General features: G+C 37.1%; 1 protein-coding gene across 1 annotated transcript; it reads left to right on the top strand.

Moving 5' to 3' along the window:
* Positions 1-3,578: 3,578 nt before the first annotated feature.
* On the top strand, positions 3,579-5,887 carry LOC147606085 (cytochrome P450 71AU50-like). Its single transcript, XM_086792567.1, has 2 exons — positions 3,579-4,389; positions 4,903-5,887. Exons 1-2 carry the CDS (start codon positions 3,733-3,735, stop codon positions 5,527-5,529), a joined length of 1,284 nt encoding a protein of 427 aa, XP_086648693.1. The 5' UTR covers positions 3,579-3,732; the 3' UTR covers positions 5,530-5,887.
* Positions 5,888-20,197: the final 14,310 nt, after the last annotated feature.

The raw sequence follows: 20,197 nt of genomic DNA, 5'->3' as shown, positions 1-20,197 counted from the left end.
GGCGGATTGAATATTTGCAGCCAAAACTGTAGTGTTGGTTACAAATTCATCCACTATATCTCGTTGAACCACCTTGAACTTCTTCTCCTCTTTCATTTCTCTTACCATTCTTGATGTTACTAATGATTTCAGTTGCTTTGCTCGATTAAGATTGCGATTTATATTCTCTTTATTAGGATGTATGACAACCCTATAAATACAACACTACTCATTACTAACATAGACAACTTGTAAATCACAAAGCAACCCTGCAAATAAAATAATATTAACTGCTAATATAAAAGACATGTGAATGGGAATGCATTGAGTGCAATCTTACCTTATGGCTTGGATTCTCTTCTTCAGGCCTCCAGAATCGAGCCTCATGTTCTCAACGTTTTTTAGCTTTCCTCTCCGTATGCGTGGTCCAATGCTTGATTCTTTTTCTTTGTATTTGCGGAGGTCACTTCTTAGTTTGTTGATTTGACACTCTTGTTCTTCCAATCTAACTTTTTGTGTCTTGCATTCAACAGACAAGCCAAGAAGCTCAGTTGCTAAATGTTGTGAATAATGCCTCTCTCTCTTTCTTGCATGTAAGAAATTGACTTGCAATATCCTCAAAGGTTTGTTGAGACCTAATTTCAACCAACAAGGGGTTGGCCATGCAATTAAGTGGCTTCTAGGGAAACTTTAGCTCAAGGAGGCGAGTAAATTCCATTGTTGGTTTCATTTTAAAAGCATTAGTGTTACTTTGTTTCTATGCTTTTTGGGTGATGGAGTTAATGGTATTCTTGGATACAATTGAAGGCTATATTTCTTAGATGTAGGTGAAGCCCAGAGAAGGTCACAAGCAAATAATCTAATTCTACTAAGTCAGCCAAACAATTAGAGGAACACACATACAAGTTAAGGATCTTACTACTACAATAAAGGCAATGGAAAGAGAACACACTTTTATGGAGAAAAACATTAAAGCACTAGAAGTTGATAAAGTTTAGCTATGTAACAACAATTTTACTGTAAGAGAACGGCACAAAATCTTCAAAAGCATCTAGAAAACTTAAAGAATATGCCAATGGGATATAGAGAGAGAGAGAAAGGAATCAGCAAGTGGTAGACTCGTTGGCTGAATGCAATGGTGCAAGAAAAAGAAGATTACGGGCCACAAGGTGTGATGATCCATCTCTTATTTCATTTTTATAAGTTTGATTGAATGTTGGTAGGTTACTTAAAGATGCTTCTTTGATTTGTTTTACAAACATTTTGCTAGTCAAATGATGGGATACAACATTGGAGCAAAGCAAACAAGAATCTGTCTCCTAAAGCACGCCATCCTAAAGCACCCTTATTTTTTCTCTCTATTTTTTTTAATAGTGGGATATGGACCCAGCTACTAGCTTGGCTACTATCCCAACTAATCACCTAATTATTGGCCCGACTAATGACCTAGCTAATGTCACGACTTTAGCCAGATCGATAGCCGAGCATGGCTCACCTGACTATTATCCTACATTGTTGCCTGGCTAACCCTCTCCATTGTGTTGTAGTGATGTGTTACTTTTTATTGCATGCTCCTTAAGTACTCATATATGAGTACCTATAATGATGGCCTCTTTTATACAGTGATAGAAATCAAGGCTTTAACATCTTGATGACATATATAGAGTTCATAATATGTCTAATATACCATTTTGAATAGGATGAATGGTGTTGTTTCTAATAAATTACATTATTAAGATAATTTAATTGTCTAGTATAAATTAGTATGCTTATGGATTTAAAGTATGCTTATGGTTATGTAAATTGGTGTTTTTTAAATAAATTACATTATTAAGATAATCTACTTATCTAGTGGAAATAAGTATGCTTATGTATTTAAAATTTTCACATCCTTTACTTGATTTTGCAAGACTACTTTTAAAGTATGGAAAATTATAATGGCTTGAAGCTAAATCCTAGAGAATGCATACTTATATTCTTATTTATTTAATTATCTTAATATGTGGAATCTTAATAAATAAACTCTTCTCTCTCTACTGTTAGAGCGCAAAGATTGAATAACTTAGAAAGCAGTTTTAAGCTTATTTTAATGTGCAAGTCTTGTCTTTAATGTGAATACCTTTATGAGGATTATTAAGTTATGGACCATATTTGTTATTCATTTTTTTAATCTTTAAATTCTTATTGGAGTGAATAGATTTGTGCTTATTTAATTCACTTTTTTTAGTATAGTGTTATTGATTATACTTCTGGATCTTTGGGAAGATTACTTATCGCCGGTTTACCAAAGTTTTGAAGTGGATTTTTAGAAGAGTAATGGTGAGTTTTTTTTCTCATCTTATATATGGCCTTTTATAGTTATTATTGTGGGTAATTTGATAGGATCGTTTTTTTATGTTCAACTAAGTAATAGAAGAGTAAACCAGCTACAACGATTATTCTATTTGCATTCCTTTTGTGGGTAGCAAGATTATCTCTCCCAATCAATAACAACATGGGTTTCAAGTGGCTTCTGAAGAGACAACTCTCCAAAACCAAGGCAAAGCAAACGTAAATCCTTGAGTAGAGGGTGATTGAATCTATGGATATTACATTGCGGATTGTAATGCTGAGTTATTTATGGTAAGAACTTTTTGGCAAGCATAGCTATTAAAATAGGTTTGTATTTATGAGTCTTATGAAGAGTGGTTCCCACTTTTGATTTGAAACTTGTGAAAGCTAGCATGTGGTTGTGTCAGTGCTTTTTACGGAGACACTATCATAACCTTTTGGTAAGTCATAGCAGTCTTTTGTCAAGACTGTAAGGATATTTACATAAATTTTGCATGTTGAGTGTCGGTGTGGACTAAATCTATTTCTATTGTTTTAAGGATTGTGGAGTGGTTCATATGGTAGGAACTCTTTAGACATACACACAAAAAAACGAAAAAAAAAAATTTAGCAAGCATAGCTATTAATATATCTAGTATTTATGAGCTTTAAGAGTGGTTCATATGGTAGGAACTCTTTAGACATACACACAAAAAAATGAAAAAAACATTTTAGCAAGCATAGCTATTAATATATCTGAGCTTTAAGAGTGGTTAGACTTTTGATTTGAAACCTCTGCAAGCTATCACGTGGTAACTGGTTGTCTGCATAATGAGACAATACTGTGATCTTTTGGTTACCTGTAATAAATAAAGTCAAGTTGTGTATTGACTCCATAAAGGCATGCACTGAAAATCAAGCATCACTTTAAATTAGTAGAAAAATATGTTTTTTTTAATTCCTCGGGCTGTGGGGAGATAAAGTCAATGATACGTTACTTACGTTTCGGTTCGTTGGTCGTGTCTCGCATCTTGAAACGAGGTTACCTTGGAGGTGAACTTATAACGGGCCGAGTCGTGTCTCGGGATAAGATTTGAGGAGACTTACTCGGGGCAGGCATATAAAGTGGACAGGGCTTACTGATGTAGTCGACAACACAAGAGACTGCGAGCTCTAGTCTGTGTAGGCAGCAGGCCATAGATTAAGCTTAACTCGTAGCATGGAAGATACATGGGCATCGAGTGCCATGCCAATTGTGATGATAGTGGTGGTATTATTGCTATACTATATTGGTGTTCGTAGTGTTCGCAGCTTCCTCCGGGACCCTTCCCTTTGCCCATCATCGGAAACCTACTGCTTTTGGCGGGGGAGCTTCCTCACCGCTCACTCGCCCGCCTTGCCCAACACAAGTATGGCCCTCTTTTCCACCTTAGATTGGGTTCCATGCATGCCGTAGTTGTGTCTAGTTCAGCACTCGCCAAAGAGTTTCTCCGCACCCACGACAGAACCTTTGCAAGCCGGCCGCCTTTGGAAATCTCGCGGCGCTTGGAGTATGGCCAGGACACAGCACTCTCCTTGGGCCCATATGGCCCCCACTGGAGAGCAATGAGAAAGCTCTGTAGCCTGGAGCTCTTCACTGTCGCTAGGATTCGCCAGTTCGAGCCTATCAGAACCCAAGAGGTAAATGTTCTCATGCAGCAGCTCGCAAAGCACGGGCATGCGTCGACCCCTTTGAATCTCACACAGTGTGTAGAGAATATGATAGAGAACATCATATGCCGCATCCTCGTTAGCAAGAGCTTGTCCGATGTCGCCAACGCTGAGCTGGGCAGAGCCTTGAAAGATCTCATCCATGAAGCTACTGTTTTGTTCCAAAGGCCTGTCATTGGTGATGTTATACCTTTCCTAGGATTCCTAGATGGCAAGTTGAAGCGCAGTATGGACGAGCTGCACCGGCTCGCTGATATTCTCTTAGAGGGGTTGCTGCGCCAACGTCAGGACTGCACCGTGCAGGCTGCAGATAGTGGTCCACAAGACTTCCTTGACATTTTGTTGTCCTCAAAGTCGTTGCGGCGAGTAGACATCAAAACCGTGTTGTTGGTAATTGCTTTTTTGCGAATTATTAGTAGTAGGCAATTTTTGTCGTTTAAAAAAACCTAACCTCAATGCCACTCTCGAGCATCATAGTGTACGCCAACATCACAACGTGGCAGGTGCATGTTCTCTTTGAGGAACTTCATCTTCTTTTTTCGACTGGCCTTAGGCCCAAGATCCTCTCGTAGTTATTGATTTTCCACCGCCCATATGCGTTTAATTATTTACCCGTAGGCGATGCCACCAAGGAAGCACCAAGAAGGGTTTAGGGTTTAGGCAAACACCTTCACCACTTGAGCTATCACCTCATTGGCTTGAGCAACTTCTTCTTGCATGCCCCTAGATTCCTCTTTACAAACATTGGCTTGAGGAACTTCTTCTTGCATGCCCCTAGCTTCCTCTTTACAAATGCATCTATGGCCTTCATGCAACTTTGGGTAGATTACTACATATACGTACTTTGGGTATATTATTACATATACAAGATGGACTTACTTGTTGATGTTGTGTTAATTACAGGAGCTTCTTGCTGGCGGTATCGACACATCCTCTGTTACTGTGGAATGGGCGATGTCAGAACTCTGGGTGAATCCACAAACTCTCGAAAAGGTTCGTGCTGAGATAGATAGTGTGGTGGGAACCCAACGCTTGGTGGAGGAATCCGATTTACACAACCTACCCTACATGAAGGCTGTGGTGAAGGAAACACTACGCTTGCACACTCCCCTTCCCCTTTTGATACCACACATGTCAACAGAAGCTTGCAAAGTGGGAGGATTTACCATACCCAAAGATACACGATTGCTAGTAAATGTATGGGCAATAGGAAGAGACCCATGTGTTTGGCAAGATCCACACACCTTCATACCTGATAGATTCTTGAATAATACCATGGTTGATGTGCGAGGGCAGCACTTTGAGCTATTGCCTTTTGGAGCAGGAAGGCGTAGTTGCCCTGGCATGCCCTTAGCTTTGCCCATAGTGGAGCTCACGATTTCAAATCTTGTACACTGCTTTGATTGGAAGCTCATGACTGGCGAGAGTGTGGACATGTCTGAGAAGTCAGGCACAGTCGTGGCCCGTGCAAAGCCTCTTCTGGCAATACCTATTACACGTCTTCATCCACGAGTACTCCATATGGCATGAGTAATGTGTTGCCTCTTATGATCTTCTAATTTCGACCATCTGTATACATAGTGTTTTGACTTGTGCCCAAGGTTTGTTGTAGTCATTAAGGTGTTTGATTGATATGCCCGAGGTTATGGGTTCAAACCCCGTTCGCTACTCCAAATGATACTATCTTGTAATGTTTTCTGTGGGTGTGTGTGGTGTGTGGTGTTTGTAAAAAGGGCATATGGGGCCCTGAGAGGAGTCCTCTCATCAACTAGGAATTAGTTGCGTTATTTAAATCACATTATCTTTCTATTTGCTCTGACAATCACATTATGTACTATATATTCTTACTAATTTTTGATCCCATATCATGTACTCTTACTATTTTTTGATCCCATATCATATGTTTTGTATATTATCTTTTTATTTGATCAATCACATTATATAACATAGATATGTGGTGTTATGTATCATTGCTAATTTTTGATCATATATCATGTGTTACTATACTTTTTTCAACACATTTTACTTTGCATGACAACGGTTTGGTGCGCACATCTAAGACTCTATTAGAGATCGTAAGCCTACACACCCTAAAGAGTTTTTTTAGATTTTATTTAGTTTAGATACATTTATGAAGGGTAAATTAGAGGTAAAAGAGTTTATGAAGGGTAACAGGTAAGAGGCAAAAACGTTTATGAAGGGGTAAGAGGTAAAAGAGTTTGCAAATTTGTCCCGAAAATCAGTATTTTCTTTAGCTTTATCATATGACACTAAGGGGATATCTGAAATTTAAAAGAAAATCAAAGAGACTGTTTTTGGTTTCCTACATCATTTTGACAGATTTAAGTGTTCTTGAAAGTAGTGTGATAAAGTGTGTGTAATGCAAATTTTGCCTAGTAATGATTATCAATTATAATGGTCTAAAATATAATTTTACCTAGTAATGATTATCAATTATAATGGTCTAAACTGTAAGGCCTTGATGAGGACTAAGGTTAAGACAATGTGAATTCAAGAGATGTGAAGAGGTACATGGGGCATAGAGACGTCAAGGGATATTCACATATATTAAGGGATACAATCCCAATCTACATCAAAATAAAATCATGTGTACTCTCTAATGAAATAATGGAATAAGCTTCTATATGGTCTATCCTTTCTCGCTATCATGTCTTCTTGCTCATTTACACACAGAGAGAGAGAGAGAGAGAGAGAGAGAGAGAGAGAGAGAGAGAGAGAGAGAGAGAGAGGAGCAACCCCAATTTCACAATTTGGTATTAGAGCACCATAGCTTGCCATATATCTCCTCTTTGATCCTAAGTAGGAGAAGAGGAAATTCTACATTTTGTAGGTAGCATATAGTAGAAGCATAGAAGCACATCTCTAAAGCATAATCCAATTGATCACTCAATGTGAAGTGAAGTGGTGCAACCAACCAATCAAAAGGAAACCTAGTTATAATGGTTTGAAAAGCATACAAAGGCAAACCCTCTATGTGATGGCAGTGTGGACATGGCTTAGAAGTCAAGCACAATCATGGCCCGTGCAAAGCCTCTTCTGGCAATATCTATTATAGGACTTGATCCACAAGTACTTAATAAAGCATGAGTACACCACAACAAACAAAGAGCACAACACCGTCTAGATTTGCACAAATGTAAAAGAAACTATTTATGGGAAAAACATTTATGTGGCTATGAGCATGCAGCTATACAACTGTGTTTATAACTGCGTATATGGCGACACCTATAGCAGTGTGTATAGCTACACATGACTATAGCCGAAGGCTATACACACTGCTATAGAGACATCTATAGCAGTGTGTATAGCTGCACACGACTATAGCCGAAGGCTATCTACAAAAAAAAAGGGGAAAGAATGGGAGAGAGATGTGGTGACTTGTGTCCCCAAATCTCTCCCCTATTCTATCCTTGACTTTTTTTTTAAAAATCACATTATTTAAACACTACTTAATCACATTTTTAAAAAAACTTAATCACATAAAACATAAAAAATAATTGCAATACAATGTCATGGATTATATTGCAAATTACATTCATAGTTGTTGCAAATTACATAAGGTATTCATGTCCATAAATGAAAAAAGATGAAGACATCAAAAACTTATTTAAATTTGTGCATCATCTTTGTCTTCATCTTCATCTTTGCCCACATCTTCACCACGTGCGCCACCACCTTTATCATCACTGTCACTTTCAACATTGTCTTCTTGTGTTAAATAGTGATTCAATACAAAAAAGTTAGCAAGAAGTAAAACAAGTTGGGTGATAATTAAAATTCAAGTTCAACTACTCACCAAGTTACCTTGCTGCGCTCGTTGGATATCCGCATCGGTGACCACTACCTCGTGTTTGGGCCACTCCCAAGTCTCAGCTTCGTTGTGCTGCTTTTGCAGTACTTTTTCTCTCAAGCCATTAGGGAGCGACCTACTACCCTTTCGTACAACAAATTACAACATGCATGAGATATGAAATCACGATGACAAATGAACTAGGCTTAGTGAAAAATGGCAAAGACAAATCTTACAAGTCATGCGAGCCAGCTTGCCTTTCCTTCGGATCCATACTTCGTCGCACCATCCTTCAATATTAGTTGACTCGCATGTGCCGCCTTTTGCTGAGGGTGTTGAGTACGTTCTATTATTGAGGATCTTTATCTGATTCATGTGATTCCTCACCTACTCATCGGAAAAATGCATGTGTGGTGGGTTTGGGAACTGCTCATACATGCACTACACCGCATACATGAAATCTCTATCCTTATGCTCTCCCCATGGTTTGAAGGCATATTTATAGGTTTGGTTGACTAATTGATAAAAGGTATAATAAAACCTCCATCCCATGTCCTCCATAAAAGGCATGCCCTCCTCATCAAGGGTATAGTAAATCATACCACCCTCCTTGGGCACATTGTATGTCGCCATAGGTGAAGGTGACCACACACCTCCCCCAAAACATCCACCGCACCCAGCTTGCCCACTACTAGATTGCTGATGACTCTGATAAGACCTTGAGCTATTACCACACCTGAGTGGCAATAATACATAAGCTTAATACATAGTTAATGCAATATTTATTTATATGTAAGTTTACGCATAATGCGTTAAGATTAATGCATTAAGCTTAACAAATTATGCATAAATCAATATTGCTTTAACTTATGTATTAAGCTTATGCATTATGAGCTATGTGTATGCGCTATGCATACACATATACATACATAGCTCATGATGCATAATGCAAAAAGTATAATGCATTATGCATAATACATAATAATGCACTTGTGCTTAATAATGCATAGTGCAATATAGAATGTATTAAGCTTAATAATACATAAAGCATTAAGCTTAATAATGCATAATACATAATGCATTACTGCATAATACAATAATTAGCTTAATGCATTATACATTAAGCTAATTATTATATAATACAATAATTAAGCTTAATAATGCATAATACATAATGCATTAATGCATAATATAAAATGCCGTAGTTGTGTCTAGTTCATCGCTCGCCAAAGAGTTTCTCCGCACCCACGACAGAGCCTTTGCAAGCCGGCCGCCTTTCGAGATATCGCGGCGCTTGCAGTATGGCCAGGACACGGCGCTCTCCTTGGGCCTATATGGCCCCCATTGGAGAGAAATGAGAAAGCTCTGCAGCCTGCAACTCTTCACTGCGACTAGGGTTCGCCAGTTCGAGTCTATCAGAACCCAAGAGATAAAGCTTCTCATGCAGCAGCTGGCAAAGCACGGGCATGCATCCCCTTTGAATCTCACACAGTGTGTGGAGAATATGATAGAGAACATCATATGCCGCATCCTCGTTAGGAAGAGCTTGTCCGACGTCGCCAACGCTGAGTTGGGAAGAGGCTTTAAAGATCTCATCCATGAAGCTACTGTTTTGTTCCAAAGGCCTGTTATTGGTGATGTTATACCTATACATAATGGACTTACTTGACCTTATGTTAAATTACAGGAGCTTCTTGCTGGTGGTATCGACACATCATCGGTTACTATAGATTGGGCAATGTCAGAGCTCTTGGTGAATCCACAAACTCTCGAAAAGGTTCGTGTTGAGGTGGATAGGGTGGTGGGAACTCAACGCTTGGTGGTGGAATCAGATTTACACAACCTACCATACATGAAGGGTGTGGTGAAGGAAACACTACGTTTGCACACTCCCCTGCCCCTTTTGATACCTCACATGTCAATAGAAGCTTGCAAAGTGGGACTCGGGTTTACCTTACCCAAAGATACACGATTGCTAGTAAATGTATGGGCGATAGGAAGGGACCCACATGTTTGGCAGGATCCACACACATTCATGCCTGAAAGATTCTTGAATAGTACCATGATTGATATGCGTGGGCAACACTTTGAGCTATTGCCTTTTGGAACAGGACGACGTAGCTGCCCTGGCATGCCCTTAGCTTTGCCCACAATCGAGCTCACAATTTCAAATCTTGTACACTGCTTTGATTGGAAGCTCATGACTGGCGACAGTGTGGACATGTCAGAGAAGTCAGGCACAGTCATGGGCTGTGTGAAGCCACTTCTAGCCATAGCTAGGACATGTTTTGATCCACAAGTACTCCATATCGCATGAGTAATATACCCATGTAGTAGTATAGTCCCTTATGATGTTTTTTTACCACCTTTATATGTAATGTTTTAACTTATGCCCATGGTTTTGTATTTACCTTTTATTTTCTCAATCAGATTATAAAAAATATGTATTCCTACTAACTTTTGATCACATTAACTGTAATATTTCTTATTTCAACATAGTTTACTTAGCATGACTATTTGGAGTATATACCTAAGACTATGTCTGAGATTGTCAGCCCTATCATGACAATGCTTTGGAGAATATACCTAAGACTATGTCTGAGATTATAAGCCTTCACATCCAAGAAGTCAATATTAGGTAATTTGGGAAAAATCTCACATTTTGGGAATCAATTACTCCATATAGTTTTGGACATATCTTAAACATACTAACTCCAAATTTGTCGGAGATCATAGATTTAGATTCTACTCTTCAACATCTTTCCGATGATATGTCACATGAGGGGGTTTTGACAAACTTTTGGACAAGTTCACCATGCTCCCATTTTTCAAATGGGAATGGGATTTTTCCCAAATTATCTAATATGGTGTTCAAGGAGTTTTTGTACATTTCATCCAACTTAGGTAATGTTATAAATGTACAAGGGTTTCCAATTTCATTAAAGAGGTCAAGGTGTTTGCAAATTTGTTTCAAAAATTATTCTTTTCAATAGCACTCATATGACACCAAGGGAATTCCTAAAATTGCAAAAATAAAATTCAAAGAGATGTTTCTTTTAATCTCCTAATTCACTACTATGGAATTAAGTCCCAATACCCCAATGGGTGTCTCAACATCTCAGCTAGTGTATACCTATGCAATAATGCTAAATAAATATTTACTAGCTTACTAAAAGAATATTGGCTAAGGATTTATTTTTAAAAATGATTTTTAACACTAGTTTGGTAGCTCGACATGACATAAATATGTCTTTCCAGGGGTTTTGTAAAGAAAATGTATCTTGTGAATAGGAGCAATATTTTAGTGTTTCTCTTCTAAAGCATGTCTTCATGTTGACTCATTATAAATTTCTCCTAAACCTTACATAGTATTTGAGAGATGAGAGAGGTTTTGCATGACAAAAAAAGAATTAATTTGATTAAATTTTCTTCTTAGAATCTCTTTTTAGTTGTTGAGTCTTTGACACCCAAAATACGATAATAGTGTGAGCTTATATGGTGATTTACTTTAGTTATACTAATAAATCAGTATATCCACTAAAGTAATTGATTAAGAATTCATATTGAAACATTTCAATTTAGTTAAAAAACAAGTTGATGGAAACATTTCAATTTAGTTAGAAAACAAATTGATGGTCTCAACTTTCAAAATTACATTGATATAACAAAACATCATATGTCATGGGACCTGAGATGATATAATATAGATAAGATCCTCCATGTGTGACATGAGCACTGCTCATCACCTATCTCACAAACGTGAACACAATAGTTTCTCCAATTAATTTCCTTCACTAAAATTAATGCTGATATGAAATGTTGACACGAATACAACATACACTCACAACTTGTTTCACTGCAATGAGAGTATTATTATACACATCATCTAGCATGGCGTGAATTACCATTTGTTACACTTAAATTAGCATGGCACATCAATTGCATAAACCACTTGTTACATTGCGGCCGTGTGTAGTTGTCTAGTATAGTCCACTTGTCTCACTTTGACCACAATACAATCATCAAGCATGGCACTACTTGTTACACGTCAACAAAATACACCCATCAAGCATGGTCTCAAGATATACCAATAATACAAGGTTAATGTGGAGTCACCCACGATACCAATTCACTAGGATGGCACACAAGCGTCCGAGCATCCCCGTTCAGCTAATGTGTGGACATTATATAATGTCGCTCTTGCTTAGATAAGCAACTAACCTTACTTGTGTGTTTGTTTGTGAGCAAAGGAGATCATTGTCTTACCATATACAAATTCTAGTATCTTTTCTAGTTATGACAAAGAGACATTGTATCAAGGACTTCTGTGTAATAAATTCTAGTGTCCCATACCACCAAAAATTATCCCACATAAATCTGGAGATAAGTATACATGAGAATCCTTCAGACAGGATTAACCTTCTGTCCCATACCACAAGACTAATACATAGTGAAAAAATCATAAAGTATAGTTCAAGATGGAAGGGCCAGTTCCTCCAACAAGAAGTTCTACTTTTGATGCATAAAACCTCTCCTTGAAAGTTACAAAATGTCTTAAATAAAAGTAATTATAAAAATAATCAAATGAAATTAATATATTACCTCAAGAGTCAGAGTAGTAGTCATAGTAGAAGTCTTCTGCATCGTCAAATTTTCGTCATTTTTTTTGTAAAATACTTTGAGAAGCGGTAATTTAAGAATTACAAAAGTAACTAACTTATGTGATTTTGAAGTAACTAAATTTGCTCTTGAATGGTTGAGGCTATAGGATTCATGATGAAAGAGAGATGTAGAAAGGTAAATGTTGCAAATTTTAAATGTAGAAATGAAAAGGTAAAGAGAGATGTAGAAAGGCAAAGGTCACAAATTTTAAATGTAGAAATGAAAATTTACAATACATAGCTCATCTAATACGCGGCCGAGTAATGAGGTGTCGTCTCGACATGATTGAGTTTGAAGAGTTGGAAAAATATTCGAAGTAGAGCTCATATAGTGGCAAAATAATTTGTTGATGTTGAATAATCAACAAATAACCATGGTTCCAAAAGTCTTCAACAAAAACTTGAGAATATTTCCCAAGAAATACATCCAATGTAGAAGATCACTCCTACGCCCAAACAATCCAAGTAATAACGTGCTGAAAAAGTCTTCAAAAGAGTCGTAAAGTTTTGTAGAAGAATTATCCATTAAAATTGTTGTCCCCTTGCTGCTGAATCTTGGGTTTTGTAGTAGAAAGAGTGAAAATTTTGGAAAGGTTCTCTACGTCTTTCTTTGTGACTATATGAAAGCTTTTTGAAGCTTTAAGAAATTTAAGCTTTAGCTTATGAAAGACATAATATTTTAAATCTTAAAGAAGTTATAATATTTTAAAAGCTTTTAAAAATGAGCCTTTAAGCTTTATCACTTAAAAGCATAAACTTTATAATAAGCTTATCCATGGCAGCTAAAATAAACCGTGCTGCATGCAGCTGTGAGAAAGCATGAAGAACGCCATTGCTACTACCGTCGTCTAGTGATGGAAGGGAGAGAAAAAGAAAACCCACCAGCCAATGCGCCATCCCCACTCGTGGATGGAGGAAAAGAAGGAAAAATTAAATTAAGAAAAATAAAATGAAAAGGAATTTTCTTGGTTCTTCAAGGAAAAGAAACCACCAATGCAATGTTGATTTTGAAGAAGGGGAAAAGAAAAATCAATATGAGCCTCCATTATAGTTTTCAAGCATACACAATGTAGCAATTCAATGTAGCAATTCTGTGATTAGGCCCTTGGTCTCCTCAATGTGTTGATTACATCCACACTAATGGATTATGGAGAGGATTAAGATTCATGAAAGTGGTTTTGGTAAGAAGGGTGGTTTCTATTCAAAAAGAGTGGTTTTTTGCATAAAGGTGGCTTAAAACCTCATCCCTCGATCCAATGGCTCAGAAATTTCCCATAAACCTTCCAATATTTATCCACGAGTGGAAATTTTGGTAAGGTTCTCTCTATCTTTCTTTGTGACTATATGAAAGCTTTTTGAAGCTTCAAGAAATTTAAGCTTTCGCTTATGAGTGACATAAGCTTTTAAAGCTTGAAGTAGTTATAAACTTTTAAAGCTTATAGAAATAAGATTTTAATTTATAAAGCTTTCGCTTATGAGTGACATAAGCTTTTAAAGCTTGAAGTAGTTATAAACTTTTAAAAGCTTATAGAAATAAGCTTTTAAGCTTTATCACTTAAAAGCTTAAACTTTATAAAATAAACTTCTCCACATTAGCTAGAACAAACTATTATACACACAGCTATGAGAAAGAAACAAAGAAGAAGAACGACATCGCTACCACTATCGCCTCTACTGATGGAAGGGAGAGAAAAATAAAAACTATCAACCAATTCGTAATCCTCGCCTATGGATGGAGGAAGGGAGGATACATTAAATTAAGAAAAATAAAATGAAAATGAATTTTCTTTGTTCTTCAAGGAAAAGAAACTACCAACGCAGCGCTGATTTTGAAGAAGGGGAAAAGAAAAATCAAGAGCCCTACATTATAGTTTTTGAGCATACATAGTGCTTAGGAATTCTAAGATTAGGCCCTTGATCTCCTCAATGTGCTGATTCCATCCATACTCATGGATTATGAAGAGGATTAAGATTCATGAAAGTGGTTTTGGGAAGTAAAAGAGTGGTTTATATTCCAAAATTGTCGTTTTCTCCATAAAAGTGTCTTAAAACCTCATTCCTTGATTCAATGGCTCAAACATTTCCCATAAACCTTCCAATCTTTTTCCATGAGTCCTTAAGCATTTATCTTCTTTATCCTCTAGATTTTTGTGAGCTTCTCCCTATTCTTCAAGTCCAAGTACCACTCTCACGGGACCTGATGTACTTTTTGAAGAATTAATCATAACTCACATATACATCAAGTATTAAAGCATAGACTTGAATTAAATTGACAACATTGAAGCATAGTATAAAATAAAACAAGAGATAGAGTCGACATCACACCAGTGACACACTATTGGGTGCAATCTTCCCCCTCATGCACACTACGAGATGATATAATATAGATAAGATCCTACATATGCAACATGCACACTGCCCGTCACCTATCTCATAAATGTAAACACATTAGTTATTCCAATTAATTGCCTTCTCTATAATTAAGCCTAATGTAAAATGTTGATAGGCACAAATACAACATGCATTCACCACTTGTTTCACTATGATGAGAGTATCATTACGAATAACACTAGGTAACTAGTATTTAATGCGGAGTCACCCATAATACCACTTCACTAGAATGCCACACCATCGTCTGGGCATCCTCCTTAAGCTAAAGGGTGGACATTGTGTAACATCATATATGAAACCTTACTTATATTTGGATCATCTAGTGGAAAACTTATGAAAACAATGCTTATTATTATATAAAATGACTAGATATTCCATTCAATCTCTTATGATATGTTTAAAAATGTATAAAGCAGTCTCTTAGTGAAGTAATGAATATGGTTTAAAATTTGTAAACTTTCATCCAAAACAAAGTGCTTAAAAGGATAGATGTATATGTGATTAAAAGGATAGATGTATATGTGATTAGCTCTCATAAAATACACCAGCAAAGCATAACATTATACAAAACATGTATGCAAGATTTAGTTCTTGTCTATGACTATTGGATTAGCTATAAAAATCCTCAAGGCTAAATTTTTTTGAGATAGCAAGATGTCTTAGAATTTCCATTAAGACCTAAATTTTGGACTTCTAATTACTTTTTGAGCCTAAGATGGATTATATTACACTATAGATATGTTTGTGAACCAATGCACAAAGCAATAAGAAATTGGCTAATCAAAGTCTTTGATTCAAATATAGTCCAAAAAACTATGTATTACGATTGTAACTGAGCCTATGAATTCTTATGGATTTGAAAAGTCTATAGGTAATCAATGTGATCCTAAAAAAATCAAAAATTTTCTTCATTATATACTTGATGATATGAAAAAGGAAACCTTTGTTTTCCACTATCCATGTGTTCCAAATAATTCCATAAAGTTGGTCACTAATGAGGACATAACTATGTCCATGGAGAAATTTTTGTCTTATTGCCAAACTAGTGTTGATTAAAGAGATTTAGTTATAAATTTGGTATTCGGTATACACTCTTGAAAACTTAAAACTATGTCTTGAGTTCCATTTTTGTAGTACTACAAACTCAAATTACTTCAAATTGTAGGAATATAAATCCATATTTGATTCTGGGTCCCTATGTGTGCATGCACACACTCTTTTGTGTGTGTTTGTGTGTATGTGTATGTGTTCGTGTGTATGTGTATGTGTTCGCATGCATGCATGTGTGTGTGTGTGTGTGTTAGAGAGAGAGAGAGCACTTAGTTTGCAAAATGGATGTGACAAGTTCATGTGCATGCTAGAGGCGCATGTGTGTGCAAGTGTGTGTGTATACATGTGTGTGCATGTGTGCGTGTGTATGTTTATATGTGTGTTTGCATGTGTATGTGAGTGTGTGTGTGTGTGTGTGTGTGTGAGAGAGAGAGAGAGAGAGAGAGAGAGAGACAGAGAGAGAGAGAGAGAGACAGAGAGAGAGAGAGAGAGAGAGAGAGAGAGAGAGGAAAGAGAGACATATACCATAAAGAAATAACTTGGATGAAGGTTAGTTTTTGAACTGGCTATCACAAACGAAGGTTTCAGAACACCTTGCCATGTTCACAAAGACTTCTGAAAGGTCTTTGTGTACATGAAACATGACACATGCATGTTTATGCATCTATACATGAGGAATCTGCCTCTCTCTCTCTCTCTCTCTCTCTCTCTCTCTCTCTCTCTATTTGTGTGTATGTGTCACACACATACACACAAATAAATATCTATATTTTTAAGCACTTAGTGTGCACCAAATTTGAATGATCAACCAATTATATTTTTGAGAGGATAAGCTATTAAAAAAGTAAATGGAAATAAAGGCATTTTTTAAGCGATAGAAAACTAAATTAAAGAAGGAAACTATTGGCATTATACCAGACCTATCATGATTAGAATCTTTAGGAATGTCTTACCATAAAGAAAACAATACAAATAACACAAATTAGATTCTAAAAACCTACAATGGATATTTTAAGACCAAAGAAACTTAAATGGATATTTTAAGACCTAAGAAACCTAAAATGGATATTTTAAAACCTAAACAAAGCTTTACATATGAAGTTTAAAATGGTGGTCCTATTAAGCTCCATGCCTTCCACTACAAGAGGATAATGGTATAGCCGCACAATGTACTGCATGCAAGATGATTTTTTTCCAGTATATGGCTATACACACAACTATACATGTGGCTACTATCACAGCTATATATAAGGCTATGGCCACGTCATGTATAGTCGTACATACTATTAAAAATTAATTCTCTTGTGTGGTGCACATCTTTTCTTTACCACTATTTTCTCCCAAAACTTACGCTAAACTCGTTTCCTTCCTCCTTCATCTTCCATACCTCAAGTATCTCAAGTATGAAACTTATTCTCTCCTTCATTTATGTGCTTTCATCTCCGAAAGCATAAGTTATTTTAGTATTAAATGCATTTGTTTCTCTCTAATATGCCTATGTATGCTCGAGGCATATATGGATATTAGAGCATACATAGAGTATGCATAACTCTAATTTGCATGCATAGAGGCTCTATGCAGACAAGTTAGAGCATGCATAACTCCAATATGCATGTATAGAGACTATTTATACTCTATGCATGCTCTACATATGCATGTATAGAGACTATTTATACTCTATGCATGCTCTACCCATGCTCTAATATGCATGCATAGAGGCTCTATGAATCCAAATTAGAGCATGCATAACTCTAATATGTATGTATAGATCTTATGTATGTTCTATGCATGCTCTATGTATACTCTAATATGCATTCATAGAGGCTTCTATACATGCTCTATGCATTCATAGAGGCTTCTATACATGCAAATTAGAGCATCCATAGCTCTAACATGCATGCATATTTCCTTTGGGCCACATGGCATTGTATACCTTATACTACCACCAACACCAAATGAAATCCATTTATGATATTGAATAATCATATCATGAGATTCTACTTGAAAAAAAAAGATGTAGAGGCACACGTACATGAGGCTCGCATCCTCTTGCATTCTCCCAGTATTCTTCTGTCACCGTCTGATCTCCATGTTCTTCGACCTTTTCCATTTCTTCATAAATCCAATCAATGGTAAAATATTTTGGAAGTGATGCAAGCTTCAAAGGAAACGGCAAGCCTCTCGATTGCATTGTAAACTATCTTCTCTCCTCCATTATAGTTTCTCCTCACCTCTTGATACCTTGCTGCCCACCTCTTCATAACTTCACTATTGAGAATACAAAATGTATTCTCCTTCTTCAACATTGATGTGTCCATTCTCCTTGATCTTCCTTTTCTTTATGGTACGTGGGACACCATGCTCTCTCATCCTCATTACTTCATAATTGTGGCATTGTGGGATCCACTCGAGAGAGGTACTCTAAAATATGAACACATGATTCTTTAAATAACCAACCCTTTGCTATACTTCCTTTTGTCCTAGCTCTTTGCCTAACAAAATCCTCTATGGTCTTCATGAAGTTCTCAAGCAAGAACATCCACTGAGCATGCAGAACACCGCACACGGACACTTCATCTATCAAGTGTACCACGAGATATAATTGACTAGTGAGGATAGTTCTTGGCAGGTTTTTCTCTATCATGCACACTGTCTCCACTACCATTACTCGGGCTGCATTAATAGATGGATGGATATCCTTGGAACTCATGTACCTATGATGGAGTTGAGTCCATTTAATTAGCATGACATGTCTACAAACTAGTGTAATAATAAAATAAAGCCATTTTAGAATTTTACTTTTTCATACCTCATCATCGCCCCCTTTTTGTAGATGGCCTCGCACACTTTTTGATCTCTCCACACCTGCTATTGCATATGGGAAAAATGAACTATGTAACACAAAACATTGTCATTGCTCCAACCATACATGGTTTGCAAGTTTAGTAACCCCAAGATTGCGCAAAGGGTGAAGTATGTACACCCCTCATATAGTGGAGTGCAAGCGGCTTGTCGCACAACTGATCTTCGTCAAGTTTGGTTTCAGGCTCCTCATCTTTTTCTTTCTCAAAGAAGTCATCAATCATCTTTTCCATGCCCAAATATTCATTGACTTCATGTGCCATTGATGGACTCCAATCCACAGAGTAATGACACATAGACTCCGTCATTCTACAACATGTGTCCTCCTTGTCCTCATCCCAAAAAACATGGACTACCTTATGAATACCTAAATCATGTGCATAAGAACATGAGATAGTGGATATATACACTCACTAAACTCTCTAGACACCGTACATCTTCGAATCCGATGTAATCTTGCACATGCCTTATTGTCATTTGTAATAAATCCAAAATTGCTCCCTTGCATCTCACATAGACATGGAATCTTCTAATGTAACCACTCATTCCCACTTTGCATGGGTGTCGTGTCATCATTAGAAGAAGAAGGCATAAACAATCATCTATCCATGGTGGGCACATGGTTGTCAACATCCAGAATACAATTTAAGTGTATGAACACTCCATTCCATTTCATTAAACAGAAAGCTAGCTCTTTGGAATCTACAAAAATAGCTCTCTTGAAATTTTTCTCAGTACGTGACCATGGACATGGCCATACCCATGCCCATAGTTGTGTACTAGGAAAAGAAATTGGATACCTCCTTCCCACGCACTGCGTTGCGTGCTTTCGCTTTCTCGATTCCTCTCCTCCTTCACATGCTTTTACAAGTAGACCTTATCTAAGCTATGGCTTCCTATGCTTCCTTGCCCTTCATGAGTCCTTTTCCTCTTCTCTCTTCATAAGCCCTCCCTTTCCCTTCACAAGTCCTTCTCCTCTTCTCCTTTCACAAGCCTTCCCTCACCATCACAAGCCCTTCTCCTCTTCTCCCTTCACAAGTCCTCCCTCACCCACTACAACAAAAAGTAGGGTTAGCGAGACAATGGCTATAGCATGGCTAGGGTGTAAGCGGCCTCGCTATTTTTGGGACGCTATAACCATCGTTATATCCAATGTTATAACCATCGCTATATCCCACGCTGTTTTCGTTGCTTAGCGACGTTAAAAACATCAGCGTCGCTATTTTTTTTTGCTCAGTAGTAGCGTTGTTAAAATATTAGTGTCGCTATTTACACTGCTCAGCGGCACTAATAAAAAAATCAACGTCACAATTTTCGTCGCTCAGTGACGTTGATAAAAAAACATTAGCATCGCTATTTTCGCCGCTCATCGGTGCTGTAAATTTTTTTGGGAGGAAGATTGGGGCTAATGTCCCAATCTACC

This window comes from Cibotium barometz, chromosome 58, assembly GCF_041138505.1.
Source record: "Cibotium barometz isolate CiBa-2024 chromosome 58, ASM4113850v1, whole genome shotgun sequence".
In the NCBI taxonomy this organism is placed as follows: Eukaryota; Viridiplantae; Streptophyta; class Polypodiopsida; order Cyatheales; family Cibotiaceae; genus Cibotium; species Cibotium barometz.
Note: the sequence above shows the minus strand (reverse complement) of the source record. Positions and strands in the feature narration are given on the sequence as shown.